The sequence below is a fragment of the Caloenas nicobarica genome, chromosome 6 (assembly GCF_036013445.1).
Source record: "Caloenas nicobarica isolate bCalNic1 chromosome 6, bCalNic1.hap1, whole genome shotgun sequence".
NCBI lineage: Eukaryota > Metazoa > Chordata > Aves > Columbiformes > Columbidae > Caloenas > Caloenas nicobarica.
In genome coordinates this window covers 26,564,567-26,589,949 of record NC_088250.1, presented here as the reverse complement: position 1 = coordinate 26,589,949, position 25,383 = coordinate 26,564,567, and the positions used below count along the sequence as shown (strand labels likewise).

Below are 25,383 nucleotides of genomic sequence, written 5' to 3'. Positions count from 1 at the left end.
AGCTGGAAGAACAGTCACAAGGACACATGAGAGAGAGGAGTGCTTCTGGGGAAGATTAAACTTCATGCCTACGTGCTAATGAGCAGCTAATGTTAGGTCTCCTATGTGGAAATATGTACCAAGTGCGTACAGATGTGGTTTTGCTAGGAAGTCCCAGCTGGTCACTGCAATCTTGTTTTCTGTGCTGCTATATTATTCTTCTATACCATGGAAGAAAGAGAGTAAGCTCTCGCTCTTGACAGCATAGAAGGTTCAGCAGGAAACAAGGATTAAGCAGTGATCAACTGAGACTTCTCTGCAGGAGCAAATCTTTCTTGGCATCTATTCAAAATGAGTTGCCGTGAGAAAGAGATGTGAATCAAAGCCATTTCTTTCATCCAGAATTTAAGTAAACCTTCAACACTCAGAAACTTGTCTTCCTAGGATTTTTTGTCTTTTCTCTCTTGGGCTCCTTCTGTCATGGATTTCAAAAGTGAAAGGGACCCTTGGGATAATGGGTTAGACCACCCGTGTTCCATGCAATTTTCTGGAATTAATTTGTTGAAGTTCTTCACAGCTGTTGTGGAGCTCGTGTCTTTTGGGTTTTTTTGTTGTGTTTTTGTGTTTGTGTGTTTTGTTTTTGTTTACTTCTCAATTTGTTTAAAGTCATTAATTATAGATGTATCGCAGCCCTTGGTAAGTGCTTGCGTTGGTTAGATACCCTATCTGTTCAAAATTAAGTTGTGCATAGCAAAGCAGCAGCTGGACAAGTTTAGAATCCAAATAACCTGTAACTTCAGAATTCTCTCTTTTGATATCTATTTAGGGTTTGGGGAAGGAGCCTGACTGATCGTTTTGATTACTGGGGAATTAGTGTTCCAGCCTTGTCTCATGTAGCTCCTGGGGGGCACCCTCCAAAGAGGGGAGTGTCTTGGGAATGGCATGAAACCTTTCAAGACAGTTGGGTTTATGTTGCGTTTAATACGTCCCTGGTCTGTTTTGAGTGAACTTTTCTGGCTTTAGCTTGATCAAGAGTTATTTGAAATGAGCTGTCTGTGATTTCATGACCTCCATGCTGTCTTTTCCTAGCAGTGGCCTTCTATTTGTCCAGGAGGAACAAGTTTAATTTGGAGGTTTCTTGCACATGTGAGACTGGCTTGTCTTGTGTTTCAACAGATTTCTCAGCTTGGTGTGAGTTTACTCCTCAAGGGCTTCTGCAAGCCATCAGATATTGTCTAAGGTCTGCTCAGTCGTCCTCCACTGTTAGCTTAATTTTTAAAACTGACCTGATTTCTGCTTTATCATTTCGTTTCCTTGTGGGCTGACATCTTTGGCCTCTGTGACTTGTCTCTCTTTTGAGTAGCATCAGCACCTCTGTCTTGTGCAAACTAACTCTCACCTTCCGACATGTCCAAAGGTTTGACCTCTCTTCTTACTTAGCTCAATAAATATCCTTCTTTTTTAAAATGTTTATGGGAATTGTCTGATCCTGATGGTGATCATATTTCCTTCTGATCTGTTTAGTAGGGATGAAGGGAGAAGGCAAGTCCCACCTTGATTACAGCCTATATATAAATATCTGATAGAGTCCTGAAATTAATTTCCGGTAGCTGATCTGTGAACTCTTTTTCCACCAGATTTCGTTGGTGAGTGGATGAATCAGCTGAATAGATTTAGGTGACTGGTAGATCTCAGTGAAATGATAAAAGAATTTCATTTTCTTTTTCATTTAAATGTGAATGAGCTGTTGGTACAGATGTCACTCAAGAATGTCTTTGTTATTTTAATGAACCTGCATTAAACCATGCAGGAAATTACAAGGCATTTGTAATTTAACTACTATATGTGAATGTACAGCAGTAGAAATTCATAGCTCTCATCTAATAATAGATAATAATGGAGGTATGAAGGTAGAAATGCATCCTGGATGCTTTTATGTCTATAGTATATATTTTTTTCCCGTGTCTTTTTGGGAGCACTTACTTTAGATACAGGTTTCCCACCCCCTTCCTGTTTCCCCTACAACACATGCTTTATAATATTTTTCTTACATGATTTGTATTTATTAACTCGTGTTCTAGCTTCTAGCCAGCTGTGCCTAGACTCACCATGGCTGTCAGGTGGGCATCTTCTGGTCCTGCTTCAGAAAGCTTCATCTTTCTCTCCTTGCTAGTAGAATTTTAAAAGAAAAAGAAAACAAAAACCAAAAAAACCCAACCAAACAAACAGAACCAAAAACCACACACACACAAAAACAAAACACAAACAAACAAAACAAAAAGGAAAAAGTCATATTTCTCTGGATCTCTTCTGCTTCTGTGAGAAAGGCAGTCTGTTTATTGCTGGCTGTGGCAGGTTTATTACAACAGAATTTACTTCGGAGGTGAGGATGTACCTGAAGAGAGTGTGTCACTTTCCTGTGACATCTGATGCCAAATGAAATGGTGAACCAGGCATAAGACATTGATGTGTCTAGTGGGTAAATGCCAATTCAGAAGATACTGTCATAAAAATTGATATCCTCATCCCTTACAGCACGTGGATGATGGATAAAAAGCAATATGGTTTGTCCTGCTTCCTAGAAGTTTTAAGCACTGTCCTTGAGTGCCTTCAGGCAATGAAGGCTGAAAGTATCTGTGGGAGGTGAAAGCAATCTTCCATTTAGTGTGCTTGGGCAAAGGCTCTGGGATTTTCTTTCATGACTGTAGATGATTTCTTAGCAGATTCTGCTTGTAAGCTGTGTGATAACTATGCTCCACTTTTCTTTCCCAGGCTGCCAGGAGAGTGATCTTGCTGTCGGGAACCCCTGCCATGTCACGGCCTGCAGAGCTCTACACGCAGATCGCAGCTGTCCAGCCAGCCTTCTTCCCACAGTTCCACTCCTTTGGGCTGCGCTACTGTGATGCCAAGAAGGTACTTCAGTAGGGGGAGTAGCAGACTGAGACTCTGCAGCTTTTTTTTTTTTTTTTCCAAAATATAGAGGATTTTTCTTTCCTTCCCTTCCTTCTGTCTGATATTACATCTTTTTTGAGAATGTCTCACTGCAGAGAAATGTTTTGAAGGATCTCAAGGTGAGAAGCTCTAGGTGCTGCAATGGTGGGCCTGAGACATGGAGGCAGTAATGCTTTTTGTTAAAATCTGCCCTGAAAGCCACAGAAGTAAAATGCTTAAAAATAAATAAATAAATATGGACATAGGTGGGGAGAGGAGCCTATTCTATTAAGGAGTTGCCGGGAGAGTGTTTTAAATGGGCAGAGTAACTGTGGGGCGTTTAAGCAGCTGCAGTTTTGGGCTAATTGATTAACAAAAAAGTTTCTAGTCGGCTTTAGTGACTGTTTAACAAAGTAATGCCTCTGTTGCTCGGAATTTGGGATTTTATACCTCCAGGTAAGTAAAAAATGAAGACTTAAAGTCCATCTTTGTATTCTACCCTCTTCTAATTCAGGAAACGGATGTGGTCCTCGGCATATCTTGAAAATAAATTAACTGATCTCTGCCAGGTGCTCAGCAGTGGTTTCAGCAGAGTCATTGAGTCCAACATCTGCAAGATCTTGGCTTTGCAGGAAACCAGCATTTGCAGCCATGATGGCAGGTTTCAGCTTTGCTCTCAACATATGGGCAGCTCAGCTCTGCTGGGGTTTGCCTGATGTACAAGGAGTCTTCTGTGTTGGTTGCACAGACACAAAAAGGAACCAAAGTTCCCCTGAGTTCTGATTTGAAACAAGAACACTCTAATCTGGCTGGTCCTCCAGTTCCTCCAGGACAAGCACGTAGCAGTTGGCATGTGGCACAGGATGGCTTGGCAGTGTAAGCATGGACCTGTAGTGCAGGAACTTGCTTACCCTGCCTTGTTCTTGAGTAATCCATTTCACTTCTTGTGCCTTATTTGCCATAAGACTGGGCAATAACTTTAAGCAGAGTGGTTGGAAAAACCCAATGACCATTTCAATGTGCAAAACTATTTACAGAAGTGCTGTACATCATTAGTGTATGCCATAAAAATAGTTACAGCTATTCGTAGGGCTTGTGTTTGTTTTCTTTTCCCTGTTTGGGTTAGCTTAACACATGCCAAGTTTCCATCAAGAAGATTCGTATTGCAGTCACAAAGATCGGAATGCTCACTTTTACTGACTTAGCTAGTGTAGTGCAGTTCTATGTATGTCCAAATGTGCAAGATAGATGAGCAATTCCTTGGTTTTGGTGCTGATGTGCTGATGCCATTGATTAAAGTAAGGCCATTTAGCGTGCAGGATCACAGATACAGAGCTTGAGTGCTGGAAGATGACAGTGTTCATGTTAGCAAAGTGCTGCTTTCCTGGCAGAGGACAAACTTACTGTTTCTCCATCCATAGTAGGAATCATGTGGAGGGAGAGCGCCGTGCTTTCTGCTGAGCTTCATTATCTTTGAAAGATTCCTGTCTGAACGGTGTCCAGAATGCTTCCTAGAGGGAAATGAAGTTTAATCTTGCTGGTTTTCTGCACTGAAAAGGAAAGTTGAATTGCAATGTGTGAGCCTAAATAGGTTTGGAGTTCCATAAACCCTTTAAGGGTAAAGTTCTGCATGACTAGCTGTGGCTTCAATTACAAGGCATAGGGACCTCAGATAAGATGTTGAATTGGATAAAAGAAATAAAATTGTTTTGCACAATCCAGGTTGTAATAGTGTATTCTGTGTAAATGAGTTTTCAGCCTACGGTGAAACTCAGCATGGAGGTCACAGTCTGTCTCAGCTTCTCTTCAAACCCTTTGTGGGGTTTCTAGTGTGACTCCATTTCTGTTTGACCTGCCTCTACTAGACAGTCACATTACTGGTCTTCTCAGTGGTCACTTGGGACATCTTGCTACAGTAATGTCGGTAAATGATGGAGTGAACCTAGAAATAATTTGGTTATTTAGAAGTGGGGCTGCTGGAAATGAAGAAGTGTGGACTGTATTAGACGAAAAAATGGGACTGCTGAATATTGTGTCGCCACAGATCCACTCAGCAACGAGGAAATTAAAAGGTGTATCGATGACTGTAGTTGTTCCCTCATGGCTGTAGGATGTCCTTCATGTTCCTTTTTGCAGCTCTAACCTGAGATTGTGTAAAGAGTTACAACCTCTCTGAAGAACTGTTGCGGTACTTTCGCTGTCATTATTTAAATTGGTTCTTATTTCTGTCCTGAAACTGGCACTATTGTAAGTGGGGATGGAATTGCACAGAAACAGAGAGGTTTTGCAAGGCTTTTGGGAGATCTGTCAGGGTAAAAGGTACTACGTAGAAATGTTTTGATATGAATAATAAATCTGATTGCATTATGAGGTTAAAGAAAAATTGTCAAACCTGAACTATTCGATTTAAAACTAAAACTTGACTAGTTTCTGTTTGAAGAGAATAGATTTTATGACAGATAATTGCAAATATGTGGCAGATGTTGTTGTTAGAAAAAATATAAAATAAAAGTTTATCATTTTGTAATTCAACCTGCCAGCACCTGTACTCCTAAAAATGCAGCGAGTTGAAATGTCACCTGCTTATTTACAAAATTCTCGAGTCTGTTTCCCAAAATACATGCTGTGAATTCATTTTTCAAACTGGGTGATGTTGGCAAATATTAAATAATTTCTATCTGAGCATATGCTTTGAATTTGTTATGGTTTGGCAGCTTCGACTAACACTGTAGTAAATTTACTGACTCATGTAAGATGCTGTAACACTTTAAGAAAATCACAGTTGGATGCATTTGTTCTGGAATGTTATGGATCAAAGCCACATGTGCATTTAGGCAAAATAAATGCCCCTCTTTCTTCTCTCTCTTCTTTTTGACAATAGGATATACTAAACTATATTTTAATAATTCCAAAAATAATCATCTTTTTTATCGCTAGCCAGGTGCGGCACAGAAGTAGCATGTTTCCTTGTTTGCAAACTGTTCCAGCAACAGTCACCATAAGAGAAATATAGTAATCTGAACATACTATAGGGATTCTGCCTGTATATGCTTTTTAATATGACAGTAGATAGTGTATTGGCTCGGTGCCTTCTTCTTGCGGTTATGATGTTACACTTCTGAAACGAATTGTGCTACGTGGACACAAAACATATGTATCACTTGTTCATTATGGAAGTGGAAAAACATGGTCTGCCAGAGCAGATTGAGGTAGCTGGAGGAGAGTGTCCAGGCCCCATAGCAGGTCTTGCTCAGCAGCCTGCTCAGTGTTGATCCTGTGACTTGGCTGCCAGTGCACTGAGCAGTGTGGGCAGAGGGCTTCTGAGGCTGGATGCAGCACCACGTGGGTCCTTCTTGGTTCTGTACGTCTGCTGTTCTGCTGGGTCCACAGAGGCTGAAGAAATGCAGAAAGGGAGTACAAAGACTGGGGCACAGCACTGTCAGCTTTCAGGCAGCATGTCTAAAGCTGATACACTCAGGTTGACTTGAGACAGCTTTTCACAGACCTGAGGGATGTATCTGCGTTGCACTCCTGGTTTTAGGGAAGCAGAGCAGTAATACCCATGTTGGCTTTCTGAGGGCTTGGCTTAGGTCCAGGTGGGCTTATGACCTCTAGCTGTGTACCAGTGTGCTGTTGTCAGAGCCAAAGTTTTAACTCTGCAGGAGCCCAACTGGCTTTGTATCTAGGTTTTGAATTGTTTCCTGCTTTTGTGAACCAAATATAGATAATCAGATGGTACCATCGTTATGTAGAAGTAGATTAAATCAAATGAGTTTTAATGGTGGCCATAGGTGCCAGAATCTGAAGTCAGTTAATGGTTCCCATCAGTACAACATAGCAATAGAATTGCAGATTGTCCTGTCTCAACCCCAAGTAGGCATGTTCACTTCCAGATTTTGTAGAAGTCTTAATTGCCTATGAGCAGTTTGATTCATCCTCTTTCTGTCTCATAGCACGTTCTCATCCCTGCTCTGTCAAAGCACCATCCCTTAATACAGTCAGTAACGTGACTAACTTCATGGCTGGTATGGTTTATTTTTTTGTCTCATGCACTGTACAGGAGGATGGAGGGTGCAGTGAATACTTTGGAGCTTTTTCCTATTTTACTTCCAGCTCTGTGTTGTATGAGGTTTCTCTTGGGGAAGGAAAATAAAAGAAATATGTATTTTTAAGGTTAAATCTATTTTAGCAATTAATGACACGAGAGTGGAGCAGCAGATGAAGGGGGTTGATGCTGAGGCTTCTCACATCTCCATTATGTGCAATTAAGGAAGATATATGTATCTATATGTAGGGAGTTACTTTGGGTTGTTGTTCCAATACCAGAGGTGGTATTTTGGGGTTTTTTTTGAATGACACTGCCAGTAAGACTTGGAATTAGAACTGTGAGGAAGATTTCCTTCCCCACCTCCTTGGTTTTCAGTATTACTGTAGCTATATTGCATATACTTATTTGTGAAACTTCAGAAGAAAGGTATCTCTTTATCCTTTAAGTCTGCATAAAAACATTATTGGCCTCTTGTCCAAAAGCAAGATGTTTCTTTTGGGGAATGTACCAATTCGATGCCATTGCTTGTCAGCTTAGTTGTTCTTTCCTGGAGAACAAATGGTAGGCTGTGGGGTTACTAGTAGGAGAAGCGATGAGCTGAGATTAATTGAACAGACATATTGTCTGCACACAGGATCTTGGAGGATAGGGCAGGTTTAGAGGCAAGCACTTCAAGGAGGAGTAAATGAAGGGTTTGTTCAGAGGAGCTTTGAAGTGTGATGATGCTTTGAAGAGACGATGCTTGGAGTGGTGTATTTTGGGCCACAGTTTATTTATGGTTTGCTTGAGTCTGAGCCAAACATGGTAGTGGCAGAAACAGCATTTCAGGAAGCAGATCAAGAGACAGGTCACAGTGGAAAGCAGGCACTTTCCACCTAGCATTTACTGGGCATGTCAGACAAGTGTGACATCTCTGAAGGCATTTGGGTTGTGGATGTTTGTCCTCATGCTCTTAGAGAAGATTTTTGTGTGTTTCTCTCTGCTTAAAACTGAGGTAAATGTGTGTGCGCAGAACTGCAGTGAGTTCTGTCAGCCTGCCTAAAACTGCAAGCGGAGAGCAGAAATACCTGGCTGCGTGAGGATGAATGCTGGGGCACAGTGCTGTGGCAGGGATCCCCACCGTTCTATGTGGTCCTCCTTCCTGGACCTCCTGGTGCACTTGTAGATAGGAAAAAGGAAAATTTGTAGACAAACAACAACAAACCAAAACCAAACAAACAAAAATTAAGAAAACCCACCCCTTCTCATGTTGGATGGATTAGTTTGTACACTATCTTATTGCCATTTTTGTCAGATCTCCTTCCTACTGACCATTAAGTTCTTGCTTTGTCCAATTTCCCTGGAAGTTTATTCTGTTCTTTGATCACCTGCAGACCAGAAGACTCAGTCTCTTTTAAATTTGACGCTGGTAACTGCTTTGATCTTTCCCAGATGCCATGGGGTTGGGACTACTCTCGATCATCCAACTTAACTGAACTGAAAATTTTGCTGGAAGAGTCCATCATGATCCGACGTCTGAAATCAGACGTGCTTTCGCAGCTTCCAGCAAAGCAACGCAAAGTGATTGTGGTGGCTCCTGAAGGCATTAGTGCAAAGACCAAAGCTGCCTTGGCAGCTGAAGCAAAGAAGATGGCCAAAGGATATGAAAGTGTAAGTCTGAAACTATTTTCATGATGAGCCATTGGTATTTCAGATGCCTTTATTTCAAAACGTTAGTGGAAGAACAGTACCTCGAGTTCCAAGGAAGGTCAGAACCACACGTCATGTGAGGGCACAGTGGAAGGCTGCTGAATGCACAGTTTTAAATGAGTGTACAACACAATAAAAACAGCTCAGATTTTTTTTTTCTTTTGATTTATGTGGTCTACTTTGTCCTTTTGTGTGAAATACAGTTTCCTCACTTTTTTGCTCTCTTGTTAGTCCTTTCAATTGTCTTTCATACCTCCTGCCTCTGTACTGACTTTTGTGTCTTCCCTTGTAGTCCCGTTCACCCTGCAACACAGCCCTGTTGAACCTGTGTTGTGAACACACCAGTTGCCAAAAATATGAAAAGTGTATTAATTTTTTTTTTCTTGTGCAGGTGGCAAATGCATGTTCTAAGCTCCTAGGTTGCTAACACAGTTCTGTAAGAACTTAGGAGTTTTTCCTTGCCATTTTGGTTGGGAAAATGCTTTCTCAACTAAAACTACTTTTGTGATACGCTTGTCATCCAACTTGTAGCAGTTAAGTAGGAGGTAGGAAGGGAGGTTGTCAGAAATAGGAGTGTGTGAGTATCTGCCATACCCAGTGGCAAATAAACAACTTTCCCCTCCAGCCCCCGTTGGTTGTGCATTTTTAGGCTGTTTTTTTCCTGGCAAAGTGTTTATTTGACAGCAGCAGACATCCCAGATCTGTAAGCAAGAAGGAGAAAAGGCATTTCTGAGATTCACATATATTTATCTTTTTCTCTGCAGAAACAACAGGAGAAGGAAGCTCTTCTTCTCTTCTACAACAGAACGGCAGAAGCTAAAATCCACTCAGTCATGTAAGCTGCATGTCATTGCTTCATTCTTGCCTGGTAAAATGTGTTTTTCTGCTGAAAACAGGAAAACAGTGCCTTAGAGATAACAGTGCAGGGACATGAAGCATAGCCTCAAGCCAGCGAAGAAAAAATTGATTTTAATTACAGTGCACTAAACATTTGCTTCTTTCAGAGTTTCTAGGCTGAAGAAGCCTTGTGATTTCATTCCATATATGGATCTAAACTGTCGTTTTTACCATCTAAAATTACTTGGTGTTTGGGACTTGGATCAAGTTCCCTTGTCTGGACCCTGTTTCAGTTTAAGAAAGGGAGGAATAATGAAACTAAAAGTGTATCAACAGACTCTGAGAAAACAAATGCTGCAGTCCTGCTGCAGCAGGATCCCTGAGCCTAAAAGCTTGTGAAATGGACTGAGCTGTGGACTGCGCTAAGGGCATCTCAGCCTCTACTGAAGTTCTTGGCTCTTCCAGAAACCTCACATGGGACCTCAGTAGCAAAAGTTTTCTATCATAGGTGTACTGTTAACTCTGTTGTCCTTAGGAATGCTTTTCTTCTATGACTTTCTGTGCCTTTTTGTCCTTAGCCTTTCTGCTGGGACTGCAGAGGAGTTGCTTTAGGTCACATAGCATGACTTATTAAAAAGTAGTATGCTAATAACATGAAAACAGTTTACTTTTCCACAGCCCTCTGAATGTAGGGACCAGTTGATGTGCACTGTGTGGTTTCATAGTCTCAGACCTTGCTGCAGAATTTGCCTGTTTGGCACAAAATTGCACTTCAGAGTCCCAGCGCTCATTTCTGTAGGAGAGTTTCTTCCTCTTATGTTAGTGAGCAGTTAGAAGAATTTCTTCCTTTTATTTCAGTTGCAAGTGTGAACTGAATATAAAACCATGAAGTGCTGTTTACTTGACTCTCTGGTAGGAACTAGTCCATTTTTTTCTGGAGTTTAGTAGCATTTAAAATACCACTTACTATAGGCTGCTAAGCTACAGTACCATCTAGCTAATGGTACTGTCCTACAATCATCGGCACCTTCCATGTTTCACCCTTGATGACACTGTCTTCCATTGTTTCCAATGATTAGCCATTTGTTAAATGGAATATAGGTGTATGGGAACGAGATATAAAATAATTATAATGTGTTGGCATCTGCTTGCTACACTGAATGTTCGCATTGGTATTTGTTTTTGTTTAAAATACAGCATTCCCACTTCTTTCCCAGGTTTCTTTGTTAAATGATATTGTCATGTAATTGGGATCTGAACATCACAAACTCTAGGAGCTGTCTGCAAAGCACTGATACATCTTAATACAGTGCTGGAAATCCTGCTCAGTGTTTTCTGACAGTGTTTTCTTGCTGATGACCTAAGCTGTGTCGTATTTAGTAAAGAACTCCATATTCCTGATCTTTGCAGCAACTTTGCTATTCCAAAGGAAAGATGACATTTGTATCATCTGTTCTGATGGCTGTTGCTATACTTAGTTACAAATTTTAGGCTTATAGGTGTTTTTCAGGCTCCAGGTGACCTGATCGTATCACAAGTTACTACATAGAAATGGATTCTGTAGTTCTGCTATTAGTCCATGGCAAAAGCCAGATGTTTTCATTTAATTAACACTGTTTAACTGCATTTAAAAGGAGTCTTGTTACCTTTCATTGGTCGTTATTTTATGTGCATATGGATAATGTCTAGAAATATCTGATGTATTTAGATTGTTAAACTGTAGTAAATTGTCAATGTGAGCCTTTGCATGAAAAGCTACTTTAAGGATACTCTGATCCATGTGGTTTGAGATTTTTTTCTTATAAAATAAAAACAACGCCAAGTAAACATCAAAAGGATAATTTTATACAGATTATTTTAGATTATTGCAATTATGCAAAAGTTAGAAATACAGAAGGGTAAATGAGATCGTTAAATAAGTATAGATGACTTCCAGTTGATTTGTCTGGGATATCATGTTTCAAGTAGGATATAATAAATTGATTCTTGGTGATACACAAGTATAAACATAGGCAGCCGTCCAGCTGTGGTGAAGAAAGATGAGTGGATTTTCCTGCAACGTCTTTTTTAATCTGTAGGAGACATGACTTGCTACTTGCATTTTGCTGCAACTTTTGATGCTAGCCTATTTCCTACTTTCTGTGTATAGATGAGCAGTAGCTTTAAAATTTATTGTGAGCAAAGCCTGTATTCTCTTAATATATAATTTATAAAGTTTGAGGGTTGTTTTTTTTCCTGTTTCATGTAGAGAATACATCCTGGAGTTACTGGAACGTGGGAATGATAAATTTCTGGTGTTTGCTCATCACAAGATAGTGCTGGATGCAATAGTTGCGGAGCTGGAGAAGAAAGTAAGTAATTCACTGAGTCGTCTTAACTTTATCACTATTCCAGCTTCAAAGCTGTTTAAGAGCTCCCTAGAGTTATGGCCGATCAGATAATTTATGAAAGTTAGTGGCAGAGATATTTTCTGCTTGCTGTACTTCTGAACGTGCCCTCACTGAGGGAGCTGAGCTGTCAGGGTGAATGCCTCACAGGATGTACTTGGTATTAGCTGAATGGCTTTTGTTGTATTTAATGTTCTTTAATCTCCATGGTCTGCCCTGGAGCTTGTGAATTCTTGGAGGAGTGTTACTATGTGTGGCCATCTCTGCTTTGTCCTCCAGGCTTTCCTGAGAGAGGGAGAATGTAACAACTGAAGTCCAGCTATGGCTGCCTTCCTTAGTCTCGTACATTTTTGAACTGGGATACTGTAGCGAGACTTGATAGACCTGCCAGTCATCTCTCTGACTTCAAAAGTGTTTGTCTAATTATTCATGTGAGACTTCCATGGATGCCCCTAAATTGTTCTGGGTCATGCTGGGACAGTGTGAAGGATGGTTTAAGTTAATATCCCAAACTATAAACCACAGTAGCAGTGGTGGCTTTGCTGCCTCTGTAGTAGCACCCTCCAGTAGAGCAGGGAGGCTGGACACTGAAGTGTTGTGGCCCTGTATCACCCAAGTTTGTCATGCCTCTCCTGAGCCTATCACTGAGCAGCTGAGATGTGTAGGATCCCATCTCCTCCCATCACAAACCGGGGAAGACTTTGGGAGGTTGGGGAGGTTGTAGCAGCTGTAACATCAGTACACAGCGTTCAGCTTCATATTAAGCCAGTTGCCCTTCCACTGTATCTGAGTTGCCAGCTTGTTGCTGTTCTTGCTGTTGCTCAGGATTGGTGGGAGAGCAATGGACAGCGGAGCAAGTCATGCATTGTGAACAGAAGGGAGGTACATTATATGTTGAGCTACAAGTTCCTCGCCTTAAAGATGAGGACAGGTCCTAAAAATGCAACTGTTGCCTTTTTACTTTCCTGGTTTTGCCATGGGGAAGGGAAACAGAATCCACTGAAACGTGGGAGGAGGATATGGGAAAGGAGACACAAGGCCTCTAAAAAGTATCTTCTGCCTTTTCACAGCGTGTTGAATACATTCGCATTGACGGCTCCACACCTTCAGCCGAGCGGCAGTCTCTGTGCCAAAAGTTCCAGTTCTCAGAGAAGCAGATTGTGGCCCTCCTGTCCCTCACTGCTGCAAACATGGGCCTGACATTGTCTGCTGCGGACCTGGTGGTGTTTGCAGAGCTCTTCTGGAATCCAGGGGTATGTGTCCTGGGGGATCAGAGGTTGGATGCTCCCTGGAGAGCAGAAACAGTGGGGCTTGGGAGGAGATGTAATGGGCAGGGAACTTTCTCTAGGGTTTTTCTCTTTCTTTCTTTGATGGCTGCTTGTCTGTGCACACCCAGGTACCTGGGCTTGAACCAGTGAAGCTGGTTACTCAGCTTGCTGGCTGGAGATAGTATGAAAGGGAAACACGCTCCTGTTTCTTAACTTCACAGAGCTCTCAACAGAGACCTGAAAGGATCCATCATCAATGCTGACCCTCTACTTTTGAAAAACGCTCAGTGTCTGTTGGGAACTCAGTGCACCAGACTACTTCTAGGTTTAGTCTTTGTTTGAGGATGCAGGTGTTAACAGGATCTAGATGAGAAATAGTTGCTGAGCACAAGAAATGAGACCTCCTTGTTCTCTGGTGCAATTTCTTAGATGTTGCAGTTCTCACTTTATTTTCTTTGTCATGTTTTTACATAAAGGTTTTGATCCAGGCAGAAGATCGGGCACATCGAATTGGACAGACCAGCTCTGTTAATGTTCACTACCTGGTGGCTAAAGGCACAGCAGATGACTACTTATGGTAAGAAGTGAGAAAGACACTTTGACTCTCCTGCTACCTATTTTTACTGTACGTAAGGTGCTTAATGTTAGTGCTGATTTCCACAGCCTGTGAGAGGAGGAGCAGTAACTGCCAATCAGGGTTGCTGTGAGCTGGTGACATGGCCTGACCACAGTGGACATAACTAAGTAGATGACAAGCAGGATGAATAAAAGTAGTTATCTGACAAAGAAGGGGCTGTTGAGAGAAATTCTGGGAGAGCTGATACATCTAAAACCTTCACAGCCTCTGTATAAGGAGAAGAAAGTGTCTTGGATACAGCCCAGAGCATTCACGTGCTGGGGTGAAGTGCTGAATGCTTTCAAGCAAAATCAACAGACACTGGAGCTTGTTCAGTGTATTGTGGATCAGGTGTGAGGAACAATCCGGCTGCTGCCTGCTTGGACAGGGAGCTCTGGAGGAGGACTGCACCATTTCTTTCCTCTTGCTCTTCAGTGAGCCCTTCAGATGGATTAAAGAAGTGCTGCTGACCCACCACTGGAGAGTTGTGGTCTGAGCCTCTTGGCTGCAGTGAGAGCTCTCAGTGGACACTGGTCCTTAGGCCTGGGGAGTCAGACATCCTGGGCAAGAGAAGGATCCGAGGAATCCTTAGTGCTGCAAGGGACCTGACCTGCAAATGATGAAAAGAAATTATCTACCAGCTGCTTCATTTAAAGTCCAAAATTACATCTTTATTACCTTGTTTAAAGGAATGAATGAACCAACTGAACTTGTGCAGTTCCCAGAATATCATGATGGCAAATAATTACAACCCTACAGTGCAGGGATCTGGAAACCGATTCATCACCCACGTTTCATGGGAAGTTAATGACAGTAATTCTGCCTTTATTTGTGAAATGCTGTCCATGCAGTCATTAATGCTTAATGGGAAGGGAATATGGCTCTTCAAAGAAGGACACTGGCATCCTTCTTAAAGGCGAGAAAAGAACAAGAGGACAAGGCTATTTGGTAAATGCATTAGTTGTGCTGTGGCCTTTGCTTCTTTCAGAGTGCCCCATCTGCAGGTGCAGTTGTGCAGTTGGGACCTCTTGGCCCCTTGGGCCAGGGATGAATTCTTCCTCCTGCAGTACCTTGGGAGATACCCCAGAAATGCTGATGCGTCTGTTGGTGGGGTTTACCATTGCTTGCCTTGGAGACTGAATGCTCAGGCTTTTGTGACTCCCTTTAGCTTAATCTTCTTGTTCTGACTTCATACCATTGGTGTTGCCTCAGTCAACTAGTTTGCCTGTTGGATGTGTGTGTTCTCTAAATATTTATAGCCTGAAATCCTCTTGTTACTTAAATTGGATTGATACTTATTTACACTGGATGGATTGATATTCCAAGACAGTGTACAGTCATCATAAACAAGCGCAGGACAGGTTAAGGAACTAACAAGCTTTGGTAGAAAACCCATCTTTGTATCTTTTTTATCATCTACACATGGTAAATGACACAGTGTCCTTGCATGATACTTTTTTCCTTTCAGTAATATCTGTTTATCTCTCCTAGGCCAATGATTCAAAAGAAAATTGAAGTGCTGGGGGAAGCTGGTCTTTCAGAAACCAATTTCTCCAAAACAGCTGAATCCACTAATTACTGCCCTAAGGTAATTGACCTGAAAAAATATCAGTGGTCCCTGGAAGAGGCTGAATGGGCTTTGACTGGTGTACATCGTGACTGGCAGGCTGACCTTACAGCTGTGCTGTACTTAGTACCGCAGGCCATGTTCTGCAACTCCTCTCAGGATCCATGGCTTGATTTGGACTCTCCAGAGAGTTCCCAGACCTGCTGCATGCAAGGAGACATGATAGCCTCCATGACATGTATATGTCTCTCAGATATATGTGTATGTATATATATGTATGATACATATGTCATATGATATATATACACACATGTGCACTGGCTCAGGGAAAGTGGCCTGTGATTGTTGCTCACTTTGTTTTTATATGACAATATGTGTGCAGATACTGTCTGTTTAAATTTTTCAGCCAGATCCTAAGCAGAAGACCATATACGACCTTTTCCAGAGGACCTTCTCTGAGTGCGGAGATGACACTGATGAACTTTTGCTTTTGGAGGCAGCTGATGCTTGCTGTGAGGTTGACTCTGGCAGTGCCTTGCAAGATGCAGGAGGAGAGACATGTTCAGTCAGTCCTCCCAAAAAGCGACGTATTGAGGAGTTTTTTAAAGTGTAATGGTGGCAGCAACAAGAAGGTGACTAAGATTTTTTTTTAAATTAAAAAGAGAAAACAAAAGGAATCAAGTATTATTTTTTTGAGTTTTCAAAAATAAAAGACTTAAGTTTTCTGTATCTGTGGTGCATTTAATCTCCAAGGGTGAGAAGGCAATCTGACAGCATGATAGATGAGCAGTGCATACCTGGCAGCCTGCAGGATTTGCAGTCTTGGTTTTGCTGACAACTGAGTGGCCGTGGGCAAGTAGCTTGCTGCTTTCTGTCAGTTTCCACAGTTGTTTTGTTTAAAAAGCAGATAATGGTTGTCTGTCCACAAGGCAGAACTGTTGCGAAAACTTAACTTCTCAGCAGCTGCAGAGTGCTTTTAACAATCAGTCTTTCATCTCCAAGAATTTTGGTCTGTATTTATAGCAGTTAGTTCACTGGCAATGTTTGGCCCTTACACTCACAAACTGCCTTTCTGGTGTTCAGTCTGTCAGTGAGGGGAAAAGATCCAGACAGATCTTGACATTTTGTGGAGGTGAGGGAGAGCCCCATATTTTTGTCTGTGCAGAGCAGTCAGTACCTTGAAACTAAGCAGTAAAACTGTCTGCCAGGGGGTGTGTGTTGCCTGTTAGGCACATGTCTGCCTGAGCACACCTCTCTGGCCTCATCTGCTAAATTTTAGGACCTGCTCCATGGCACATGCTTTTTGTGTCAGCGGAGGGTAAAGCTTGTGCTGAGTGCCAGGGATTAAGCCTGGCTGCTCAGGAAAAGTGTGTGTGTGTTTTTTCTTCAAGGCTTGGTACTGGTTTCCACAGATGAGTGAAGAGAGGAGGACGTGTGGGCTTCTGTTCTTGTTTTATAAGAGAGCGATTCTGGACTGAGCTGTTTAAATAAAAAGTTGATTTAAGTAATGGTTCCCAAGCTTTTGGTACTTTTTCTATTTCAGAGTTTCATCTTCCATTTGAACCTTAAGATTGAGAAATAAGTGATGCAGTGGAAATATTAGTGTTTTTAAAAAAATAGTTGCAATGGCTAAAAGATGGGTCTTTTGGGGGAAACTTCCTTTTGTGCTTTCTAAGACTCATCAGCTTTCAAAAGGGAAACTCCCATGGTATTTTGCTTATAGATGAATCAACAACTACTTCCATAAGACATTTAGGCTGGTACCCTAGGACCTGTTATTTGTTTGCATTACAGCTCTGCACAGGTTACACTGAGAATGACAAAAGCAGCACTGTTGCTTCACGCAGTGATTAAAATGCCTGTTTTCAAATTGTGGTAGTCTCTATCATCTCTCGGTCCTGTGAACTGGGAGACCTAAACTCCCTGGCCTTGGTGCCTCCTGAGCCAAACTCTTCTTTGGTTCTTCTCAGGAGCTTGTGACACAGTCACTGTCCCTTGGGCATGGCCTTGATTGCACTTCACAGTGGTGATTCCTCTGCAAAAACTGTAGAGGCCACTTTTGATGTGGGATTGATGTAAAGGCAAATGGCTCAGTTTATCACAACTCGTCTTTTCAGGCATCTCTGGCCATTTTTCTTTTTTTTGTGTGTGTGCATTATTGCCAGTGCGGTGTAGCTTGAGCCCAAATGAATGTCATTGATGCTTCTGGTCTTATTACTAGAAGATACTTGGAAATGGGCTAGCGTTAAGCAAATGTGACCAGGGAGTACAGGAGAAGATATAATTTCACAGAGGTACCAGTTACAGTTTTACAGTTACATGATGTCTAGAGAAGGGTGGGGGAAAAGCAAACTAAAGGCTTACATTTAGCTTCGGGAGGCCAGGAGCTAACATGCTGTGCAGGTTGCATGCTTGACTGTGCAGGTACCGGCCACGGACAAAAAGCTCTCTCTTCTGTGGTCGAGGAGGAAAATGTTTGTGCTACAAGATCAACCTGATAACAAGTGGGATATTTTTTCCTGCATCAAAGGGTTTGATTATCCCATTTTCAGCAAGTGTCGTCATGGAAATGCCTTACAGGCTGTGTGCAATTGTGCTGGGTAGAGACTTGCTTTTCATTCATGATTGCAGAAGCTGCTTTGTTGTGATCAGGTGAAGAGTAGGACCAAGGATTGTGTGACTGGCCAGCTGGAGGGAATGCTTTATCTCTAGATTTAGGTTAGGTTATGGTTGGACTTGATGATCCTGAGGGTCTCTTCCAACTGAAATTATTCTGTTTCTGTGACTCTATGATTTGAGACTGAGAGCTAAACACTGTTTCTCTTGCTCCAGCAATGGGTCAGGAGATATATATACACACACTTTTGGACATTTTTAAATGTCTTTCTTCCTGAACACAGACTATTTAATCTGTTTCTAGGGCACGTGATTTTCTACTTGCCAAGAGGGTTGTTCTGTGTAAGGGGTGAGAAATGTTGCTGTCTACCTACTGAGAGAAAATATGGAAGATATTATTTGTATAGCCATATTGTTGCCTCCTGTAGGAGTAATTATCTTCCTCCTTGTAAAACTACAGCTACTTCTAAACAGTATTTTTCTGAAATCTGCTGAAAGTACCCTTGGACAACTATGCTTCTCACAAACTCGGTTTATCTTATCTATATATTGATAAATCCCAGCCCTGTTAGAGGAGTGGTAGGGGTGCTCTCTCAGGACCCATAAAATCTCAGCTGATTTGCTGCAGAGTTACAAAGGCTTGTCAAGTACACTTGAGATTCACTTTATCCTTACTAGATGAAAAAGGGGAGAAGAATCTTGCAGGAAAGTGGTTTTAGTCATTGCATCAAGGGATTGGAAAGACCGCGCAGGCCTTAGTCCAGTTACACCGTTAGTCTGTCATTTATATGATGAGGAGGTGGTTGGGAAGCTGGAGCAGGCTCAGACAGGATCTCCAAAGCTTGCTGATGAGAAGCTGTGCAAGGGAGGGTGCAGGATGCCAGTGAGACCCACAGGCAGGCCCAGGGGTGTGCAGCACTCTTGGGGACCCTTACACCTGCCCATCAAAGAAGGTATAACTAACTTGGCATTGTCTGAAGCCCAACAGAGTAAAGGGAAGGACCCATCTTGTTGGATCTTGGAGCATTTTCCTGTGACCAATGCCAGCTTGTACACCTGCTTCTGCTCTCACCCATGTTAGAGAAAGGCACGTTTCAGGAAGGATGCCAGACCAGGAAGAACGGATGAGAATACTTGAACAATAAAACAGAGCAGTTTGAACAATGTCTTCAGCACATGCCCCAGCCTGGGGCATGCCAAAGAGTTCGGGATGGTGGACTGTCGAGGCAAAGCTTGTGGAGCTGTGCTGGCCTGGCTGCATCCATCCATCACCTCAGTCACTTAGAAATGTACATTTATTTTGGCAGTGCTGGGAATGGCTGTTGTCCGAGGGGCTGGGTTTGGTTGTTGGCAGAGCTGGCTCTGATACTGATAGATGAAGGGTATGAGCACAGGCTGTCCTGTCACAGTGGACTTTTGATACAGACTGGAGCCTCTGTCCTGGATGCGTTGACTGGCAATTTTATTTTTTTAACCAAATAGTCACAAAGCAGCCAAAGGAACTTTTTATTTTCTTCTCTTTTTTTTTTTTTTTCTTTTAATATGTTGGTATTGAAGATGTGTCCTGTGAGTCATCATGATGATGAGAATCTGAAAAGGGCAAATATATTCCTAGGATGTATTGAATGAGATTTTGACTCAGCAGAGAGAGATATAAATACTGTTCCCTGAAGACCTGCTGAGCCCTCGTCTGGAACAGGGCTCTGGCCCCCCAGTTCCCAGGAGGACTCGCTCGGATGGAGGAGAGCTTGCAGGGATGATTGAGGGAGCCTGGCGCGACGCGGGGAGTTAAAAATGTGAGTGTTCCAACCCTCAAAGCAAGAGCCAAGAGGGGATGTGGTGTCTGTGAGTGCTTCCCAAAGTACAGACCCCAACCAAGAAAAGCTGATGGGGCGGCAGGGTATGCTCTAGTCGTTAATTCTCTATTAATTAAATAGGTTGCAAATGAGGAGGGCAAGGAAGCCCGGGTGGGTATGGGGCTGTCACAGGAGGAAAAGCACCTGCAAAAAGAGCCGGGCGGTGGTTTCTGCGGGTGGGCTCGGCGGCTGCAGGCCGGGTGGATGGGCTGCAGCCGGCTCCGCGCCCCGAAAAGCGCCGGGGGTGACTGATCACGTTCCGAACGGGGGCAACGGGCCGCTCATCCCCGCACCGGCACTACAGCTCGGCGCCCGTGTGCTGCTCGTCCATTGATTTTTAGATATTTGTTTTACCCCTTCTGCAGCTCCAGTCTGGTTTGCCGTTGCTTTTCTGACATCTACCTCCAGCCTATTTTCTTTAAGAAATGAGGCGAGGGACACCTTGGGTCCAGCCACACCTCCCACCCAGCGCTGCCGGCGCGGATGTGCCGCTCGGGTTTCGGTTTGGTCTCTGAGCTGCAGCTGCGTGCCCGTCCCTGTGCTTTAGGCTTTAGATAACCCTGTTCTCACGGGGTAAATGTACAGAAAACATAGCGCCACCATAGATCTCCGCGCCGCCACGCTGCAGACAGACCGACTCCGCGTCCCATCCGCTCTACTCTCTATTGCCACTGCGTCACTTCCGGCGGCGACGGCTCATATCGCGCCTGCGCAGTTGGGCTTTCTCTCTCCGCGTCGCGCCGGCAGGAGGATGGTGAGTGGTGCCGGGGAGCGGCGGCCCATCCGCCGCCATCTACTTCGAGGCCGCCGCGCTGCGGCCGCGGGGTACGGCGAGGGGGGCAGCGCGGAGCCCGCTGCGGGCGGAGCACGGATCGGTGGGGCCTGTGCCGCGGGCTGGTGGCCTCGGCGGGCTCTGGCGTTGAGCAGGCCCCGTCCCCGCGGTGGGGGAGGCGGCTGCGGGAGGGCCTCGGGCCCGGGGGAGCCTGTGGCAGATGGACCGAGCGATGGGGGGACAGGGCAGGCCGGGGCGGGGCAGGGAGGCGCTGGAAGTCCCAGTAGCCGTCCCAGGAAGGGGCTCAGCGCGGACCGCGGGGGTGCCGGTGCCTGGCGGGCGGCTCTGCCGGCCGCAGCGGTTCGTATGGAGGAGGCCGGGCCCTGAGAAGGGACGTGGGTTTGGTGCTCGGCTGCCGGACTGCGGCCGCCTCCCGAGGTTCCCCCGCAGCAATCCGGAGGCTGTGGCAGCGTCAGCCTCTCACCGTTCCGTAACTAACACTATTTACAGTGTCAGGGAGAGGCATTGGCGGCTGCAGTGTTGACAACTTTGCTACCAAGGTGATGGAGATTTTGGTAAAGCTGAAGCTTTTTTTGGTTTGCCTCCCAACAGGCTAAGCGCACCAAGAAGGTTGGGATTGTGGGTAAATATGGTACCCGTTACGGAGCATCCCTTAGGAAGATGGTGAAGAAGATAGAAATTAGCCAGCATGCCAAGTATACTTGCTCCTTCTGTGGCAAGGTGAGAGACCTCCTGCTCTAAAACAGCTTTAAAAATAACTTTGGTGCTTCGGTAATTTTTCTATCGAAGAGATGACTGGACTAGTTTTGAGACAGGGATTAGTTTATTGTGAGCTTTAGGCTACTGTCAGAGTCCATTATAAAGTAAAAAGAGTTGCTGAAGATTTCACGTTTAGTGGTAGTCAATGAAGGCAAGCGTATTTCATTATACAAAATAGTGAGAAATGTTACGATACTATATGTTTTAGATATCTAATAAAAAGACCTGACAATTAAACCAACATACTTGTTATCGTGATAATTAAGACATGATTTGGGTATTATTTTTTTTTCCTTCTCCTTCGGTGACATTAACAGCTTACCTGGGGGAAGAAGAGAGCTTTCTTTTCCCACTTGCAGCTTTTGATTTCAGTTGCTTACTTAGATCTGTGTCCTGTTATAACTCTGCATGAGGAAGAATTCTGTTCATGGACATAATCAAAACGCACTCTTAAATCTGGTTATTGACAGTTTGAGAGGCCCATCAGCTTGTGCTTTGCCCAGATAATTTTTATTGATATCTGTAAAGTAGGTATCTAGCTGGAAATGTTTTGTTTTGTTTGTTTGTTTTCTTTTTATATTTAGTGTCTTTATGATGTGATGTGAGAATGTTGATGACCACATTTGCAAAGCTGCCTAAATCCAATATAGGTCCAGGCAAACCCGTTGTCATCTTCACAAGATAGCGGAGACCTGCCCAGGTGAAAGGAGTTCGGTACCCACCACCCACTCTTTAGATACTGTTCAAATGGACCCATTTTAGAGCAGTCTTGGGATGTCTAGGGAGCACTAGTAACAGAAATGTTTCGTTGGTCATCAAACCAGTGTCACGGTCCATTCGGTGATGGACTCATGATGGTTCGTTTATCTTGATCTCAAAGCGCAAAATTAAGGTGACCAAAATGCCAAGGGATTATAATTCAATCAGACAGTGTTACTTTATTATTTTTCCCATAAAGTGGCACGCAATAGAGAAAGTGGAGAAAAAGAAAAAAAAAAAGGAGGTGGGGGAAGAAGATAATAGCTACCACCACAGGTCCAAAGGCATCCCTATGGTCCCAGGTCCCGAAGCAGTACGCTGCCGGTCCTCTGTTGTGATCTGTGATCCTTTGGTGGGGAGATCTCTCCGATGTTCAGTCAGGCACCATCTTCTATGCTTCTTCACCCCCCTCTCTCTCTCCCATGGATTGAGGCCAATCTCTGCCTTTGTTTCACAATCCAGACTTAACTGCGCAGGCCCAAAGAGTCCCCACTTTGCTTGCTAGAACCTGCCTGTGCTGCCTGGCATTCAGGGGTCTCTTACTTGTTCGCTGGGTGACCTCAAGACCCTCTGCGAGCCTCTGCGCATGCTCCTCTTCGTTTGCCTTAGTAACAGGGAGGAGGTGGGGGCAAGTTGGGCTGAGGCAGCAGGTGAAATCCATCTTCTGGACAGCAGCTATTGTTACCTGTAGTCCCAGGTCAGAGAGTCCTGCACAATTCTTTCTCTCAGGCCTGTCTCCAAGTCCTTGCATAGTTCTTTCTCTCAGGGCATCTGTTCTCTAAGTCCCTGATGGCAGTGTCAAGGCAAATACTGTTCTTTGGACCGACTCTTACAACCAGGTGGGAATATTGGTTATTATGACCAGTGTTACTCCTTGCGATTTTTCTCCTTCAAAAAGGAACTGAATTTTTGATGATGCACTTAGAAATGACCCAATTTATTCTATGTCTGAATGAAAAAGTATTTCAGAAGGACTTTCCTTGTTGTGAAGAATCTGAATCAAATTGTTCCCCGATCCTTGCCTGTCTTAACTAGGCATATAGGTAATGCTATGCTGTGACGCTGATGTTCTCACCTGAAGTTTATTGTTTGGATGATAGTACAAGTTCTCTTGGCTTTTTCAGCTGATGGAGAGAGCGTTTGTTCTTTTCTTACAGACCAAAATGAAGAGGAAGGCTGTGGGTATCTGGCACTGTGGATCCTGCATGAAGACAGTTGCTGGTGGTGCCTGGACATACAAGTAAGGAAGTGAAGCTCCTGTCAGCACTTACTCTCACATGGCTGAGGCATAATACAGTTTTCGCTTTTTTTGGTGTTTTTTTTTTTTTCTAAATCTACTAACTTTAAGTAGGTCTGTTTCAAGTTAGCGATACATGGTTTTGGTTCTCTTTTCTTTTTTTTTTTTTTTTTTGCCTGTATTCTTAAAATTTGATTGGGTTAGATCTGTTGTGGGTGAGTGCATCTGCCACAGGATCAAATAGGATTTGAATATTATTCTTTCTAGTATCTGGTTTGCAGCTTCTGTGAATGTTGCATTTTATCCATCATATTATTGCTGCTGGTTTGGTGGGTCCCTCCAAAATTTCTTTATTCCTCTGGACTTCATCAAAGCAGTTGTTTCTGCATCTTTTCCTAAACTTTAAATAAAAAAAACTGAAACATTTGCAAATGCTGAAATGTATTTTTATCCAAGTAGTCTCTGCCTTGGCTGTAGTAGCACTTCTTACTGGAGATTTAAACTACAGCTGTTGCTTGTACAATGTGTTACACTTGAACCAGTTTTCTGGTGATGCTGGAAGGAGCAAAGAAAATGGCTGGTTCATCCTGCCATCTCAGGGTGGAATCATCTGTGTGGGTGACACCTGACAGGTGTGCATCCAAGCTATTCTAAAAAGAGCTCCAACAGCTTGTAATAAATTATGCCTCAACCTGAGGATTATTTGGATTATTTTTCCTTCCTTGATTCTTTTGACTGTAAAAAATTGTAATTGTGTAAGGGAGCTCTTACCTCTTCTTTCAAAGCCTAAGCAGCATTTTTTTGTGGTTACTACCACTGTCTTTTCAGTTCAGAGACACAGATACAATAGACAAAACCAGTTTTACCTCAAGGAAATCTATTTCCGTGGTTTGCTTTTGTTTTAAAAGCACTGAACCCTTATTGTGATGGTGCCCTTCCTTACTCCCGTTCTTTACTCTCCTCCTCCCCCAGTCCTGTTAGAAGACACTGTTGCCCCACACATAAGTCACTACGAATCAGAGCCCACGCGCTTGTGCATGTAGTCGATGCTTGACTGGGTAAAGTGGGTTGAGATATTGCTGGTGAAGTTGCATATGCTTCTGTAGACAAAGGCCTACACTTTGTTGTCATGAAAATCAAAGTGGAATTAGCCCCCTGTTGACAGTGCAATCAGACAATAACTATTTGAAATGATTAGTGCTTTCTCAAAAAAATAACACTGGTGCAGGCTGTTGTGCTGCCACATGCAAATGACTCTGCTTCTTCTTCCAGTACCACCTCTGCAGTGACAGTCAAATCTGCCATCAGAAGACTGAAGGAATTGAAAGACCAGTAGAAGCTACTTCCTGTTCTCCTTGTGAAACATCCTTTTTTTCCACTGTCAACATCTGTCCTTTTAACAATAAAAAGGTGATAATAGAGTGGAATCATGTTCATCTTTCTGAAAAAAGTCCTGTTTGTCTTGCTGTACTTTATTTATAGGTATAAGTATGGAGACATTAATAGTGCTGTCCAGCAGGTGAGTGGTTCTTGTTACTGGTGAAGCCATTAGAACCACTTTTCCTTTCCAGTTAATTGCATACTTTGTTGCTTGAATGCATTGAGGTGAATCTGAGGAAAGCTTAAATAGCTTGAAGAAGCCTGGCTCATCTTGATACGTCCTTCATGTCTGTGCCTTGAGGAATAGCATAGAGCTGCATGGGTGGAGGAATGGACGGATGTAAGCAGGGAGGAGAGAACATGGAAAACACCACTCTGTCTCCTCCCTCTGCCTTTGCGGAGGGCTCAGGGGAGCAGGGTGTGTGCTGCAAGATAGAGAGAAAAAGAGCAGCATGACTGGCTTAGGGGCAGAGATGGGAATGGTAAAGGAGCAGCTATCATCCTCTCTTGCTGGCTGCTGCTGCTAATTTTCCAGCTGCAGCTACAGACACTTGCTTACTGCAGCCTGTAACATGTTCTGGTGTCTGCAGATCTCCAGGTCAGTCCACTGAAAGCTCTATGGCTTGTTTCTTTAGGGATGATAGCAGGCTCCCAGGTCTGT

At 43.4% G+C, this 25,383-nt stretch overlaps 2 protein-coding genes across 5 annotated transcripts in view; both read left to right on the top strand.

Moving 5' to 3' along the window:
* The window catches only part of SMARCAL1 (SWI/SNF related, matrix associated, actin dependent regulator of chromatin, subfamily a like 1), a 42,583-nt gene extending 23,016 nt beyond the window's left edge, over positions 1-19,567 (top strand). The window contains exons 10-18 of one of the 4 annotated variants that reach the window (XM_065637782.1): positions 2,752-2,892; positions 8,390-8,608; positions 9,412-9,482; positions 11,733-11,835; positions 12,942-13,124; positions 13,616-13,716; positions 15,247-15,343; positions 15,729-15,954; positions 19,496-19,567. In XM_065637782.1, coding sequence (XP_065493854.1) covers positions 2,752-2,892; positions 8,390-8,608; positions 9,412-9,482; positions 11,733-11,835; positions 12,942-13,124; positions 13,616-13,716; positions 15,247-15,343; positions 15,729-15,935 — 1,122 coding nt within the window. In that variant the 3' untranslated portion in view covers positions 15,936-15,954; positions 19,496-19,567. Of the gene's footprint in view, positions 1-2,751; positions 2,893-8,389; positions 8,609-9,411; positions 9,483-11,732; positions 11,836-12,150; positions 12,233-12,941; positions 13,125-13,615; positions 13,717-15,246; positions 15,344-15,728; positions 16,748-19,495 lie in introns of those variants that run through there. The other 3 variants (XM_065637780.1, XM_065637781.1, XM_065637783.1) reach the window with 3 other exon arrangements.
* A 910-nt stretch (positions 19,568-20,477) lies between these two features.
* On the top strand, positions 20,478-24,761 carry RPL37A (ribosomal protein L37a). Its single transcript, XM_065637954.1, has 4 exons — positions 20,478-20,548; positions 21,179-21,307; positions 23,263-23,345; positions 24,615-24,761. Exons 1-4 carry the CDS (start codon positions 20,546-20,548, stop codon positions 24,676-24,678), a joined length of 279 nt encoding a protein of 92 aa, XP_065494026.1. The 5' UTR covers positions 20,478-20,545; the 3' UTR covers positions 24,679-24,761.
* The last annotated feature ends 622 nt before the right edge of the window (positions 24,762-25,383 follow it).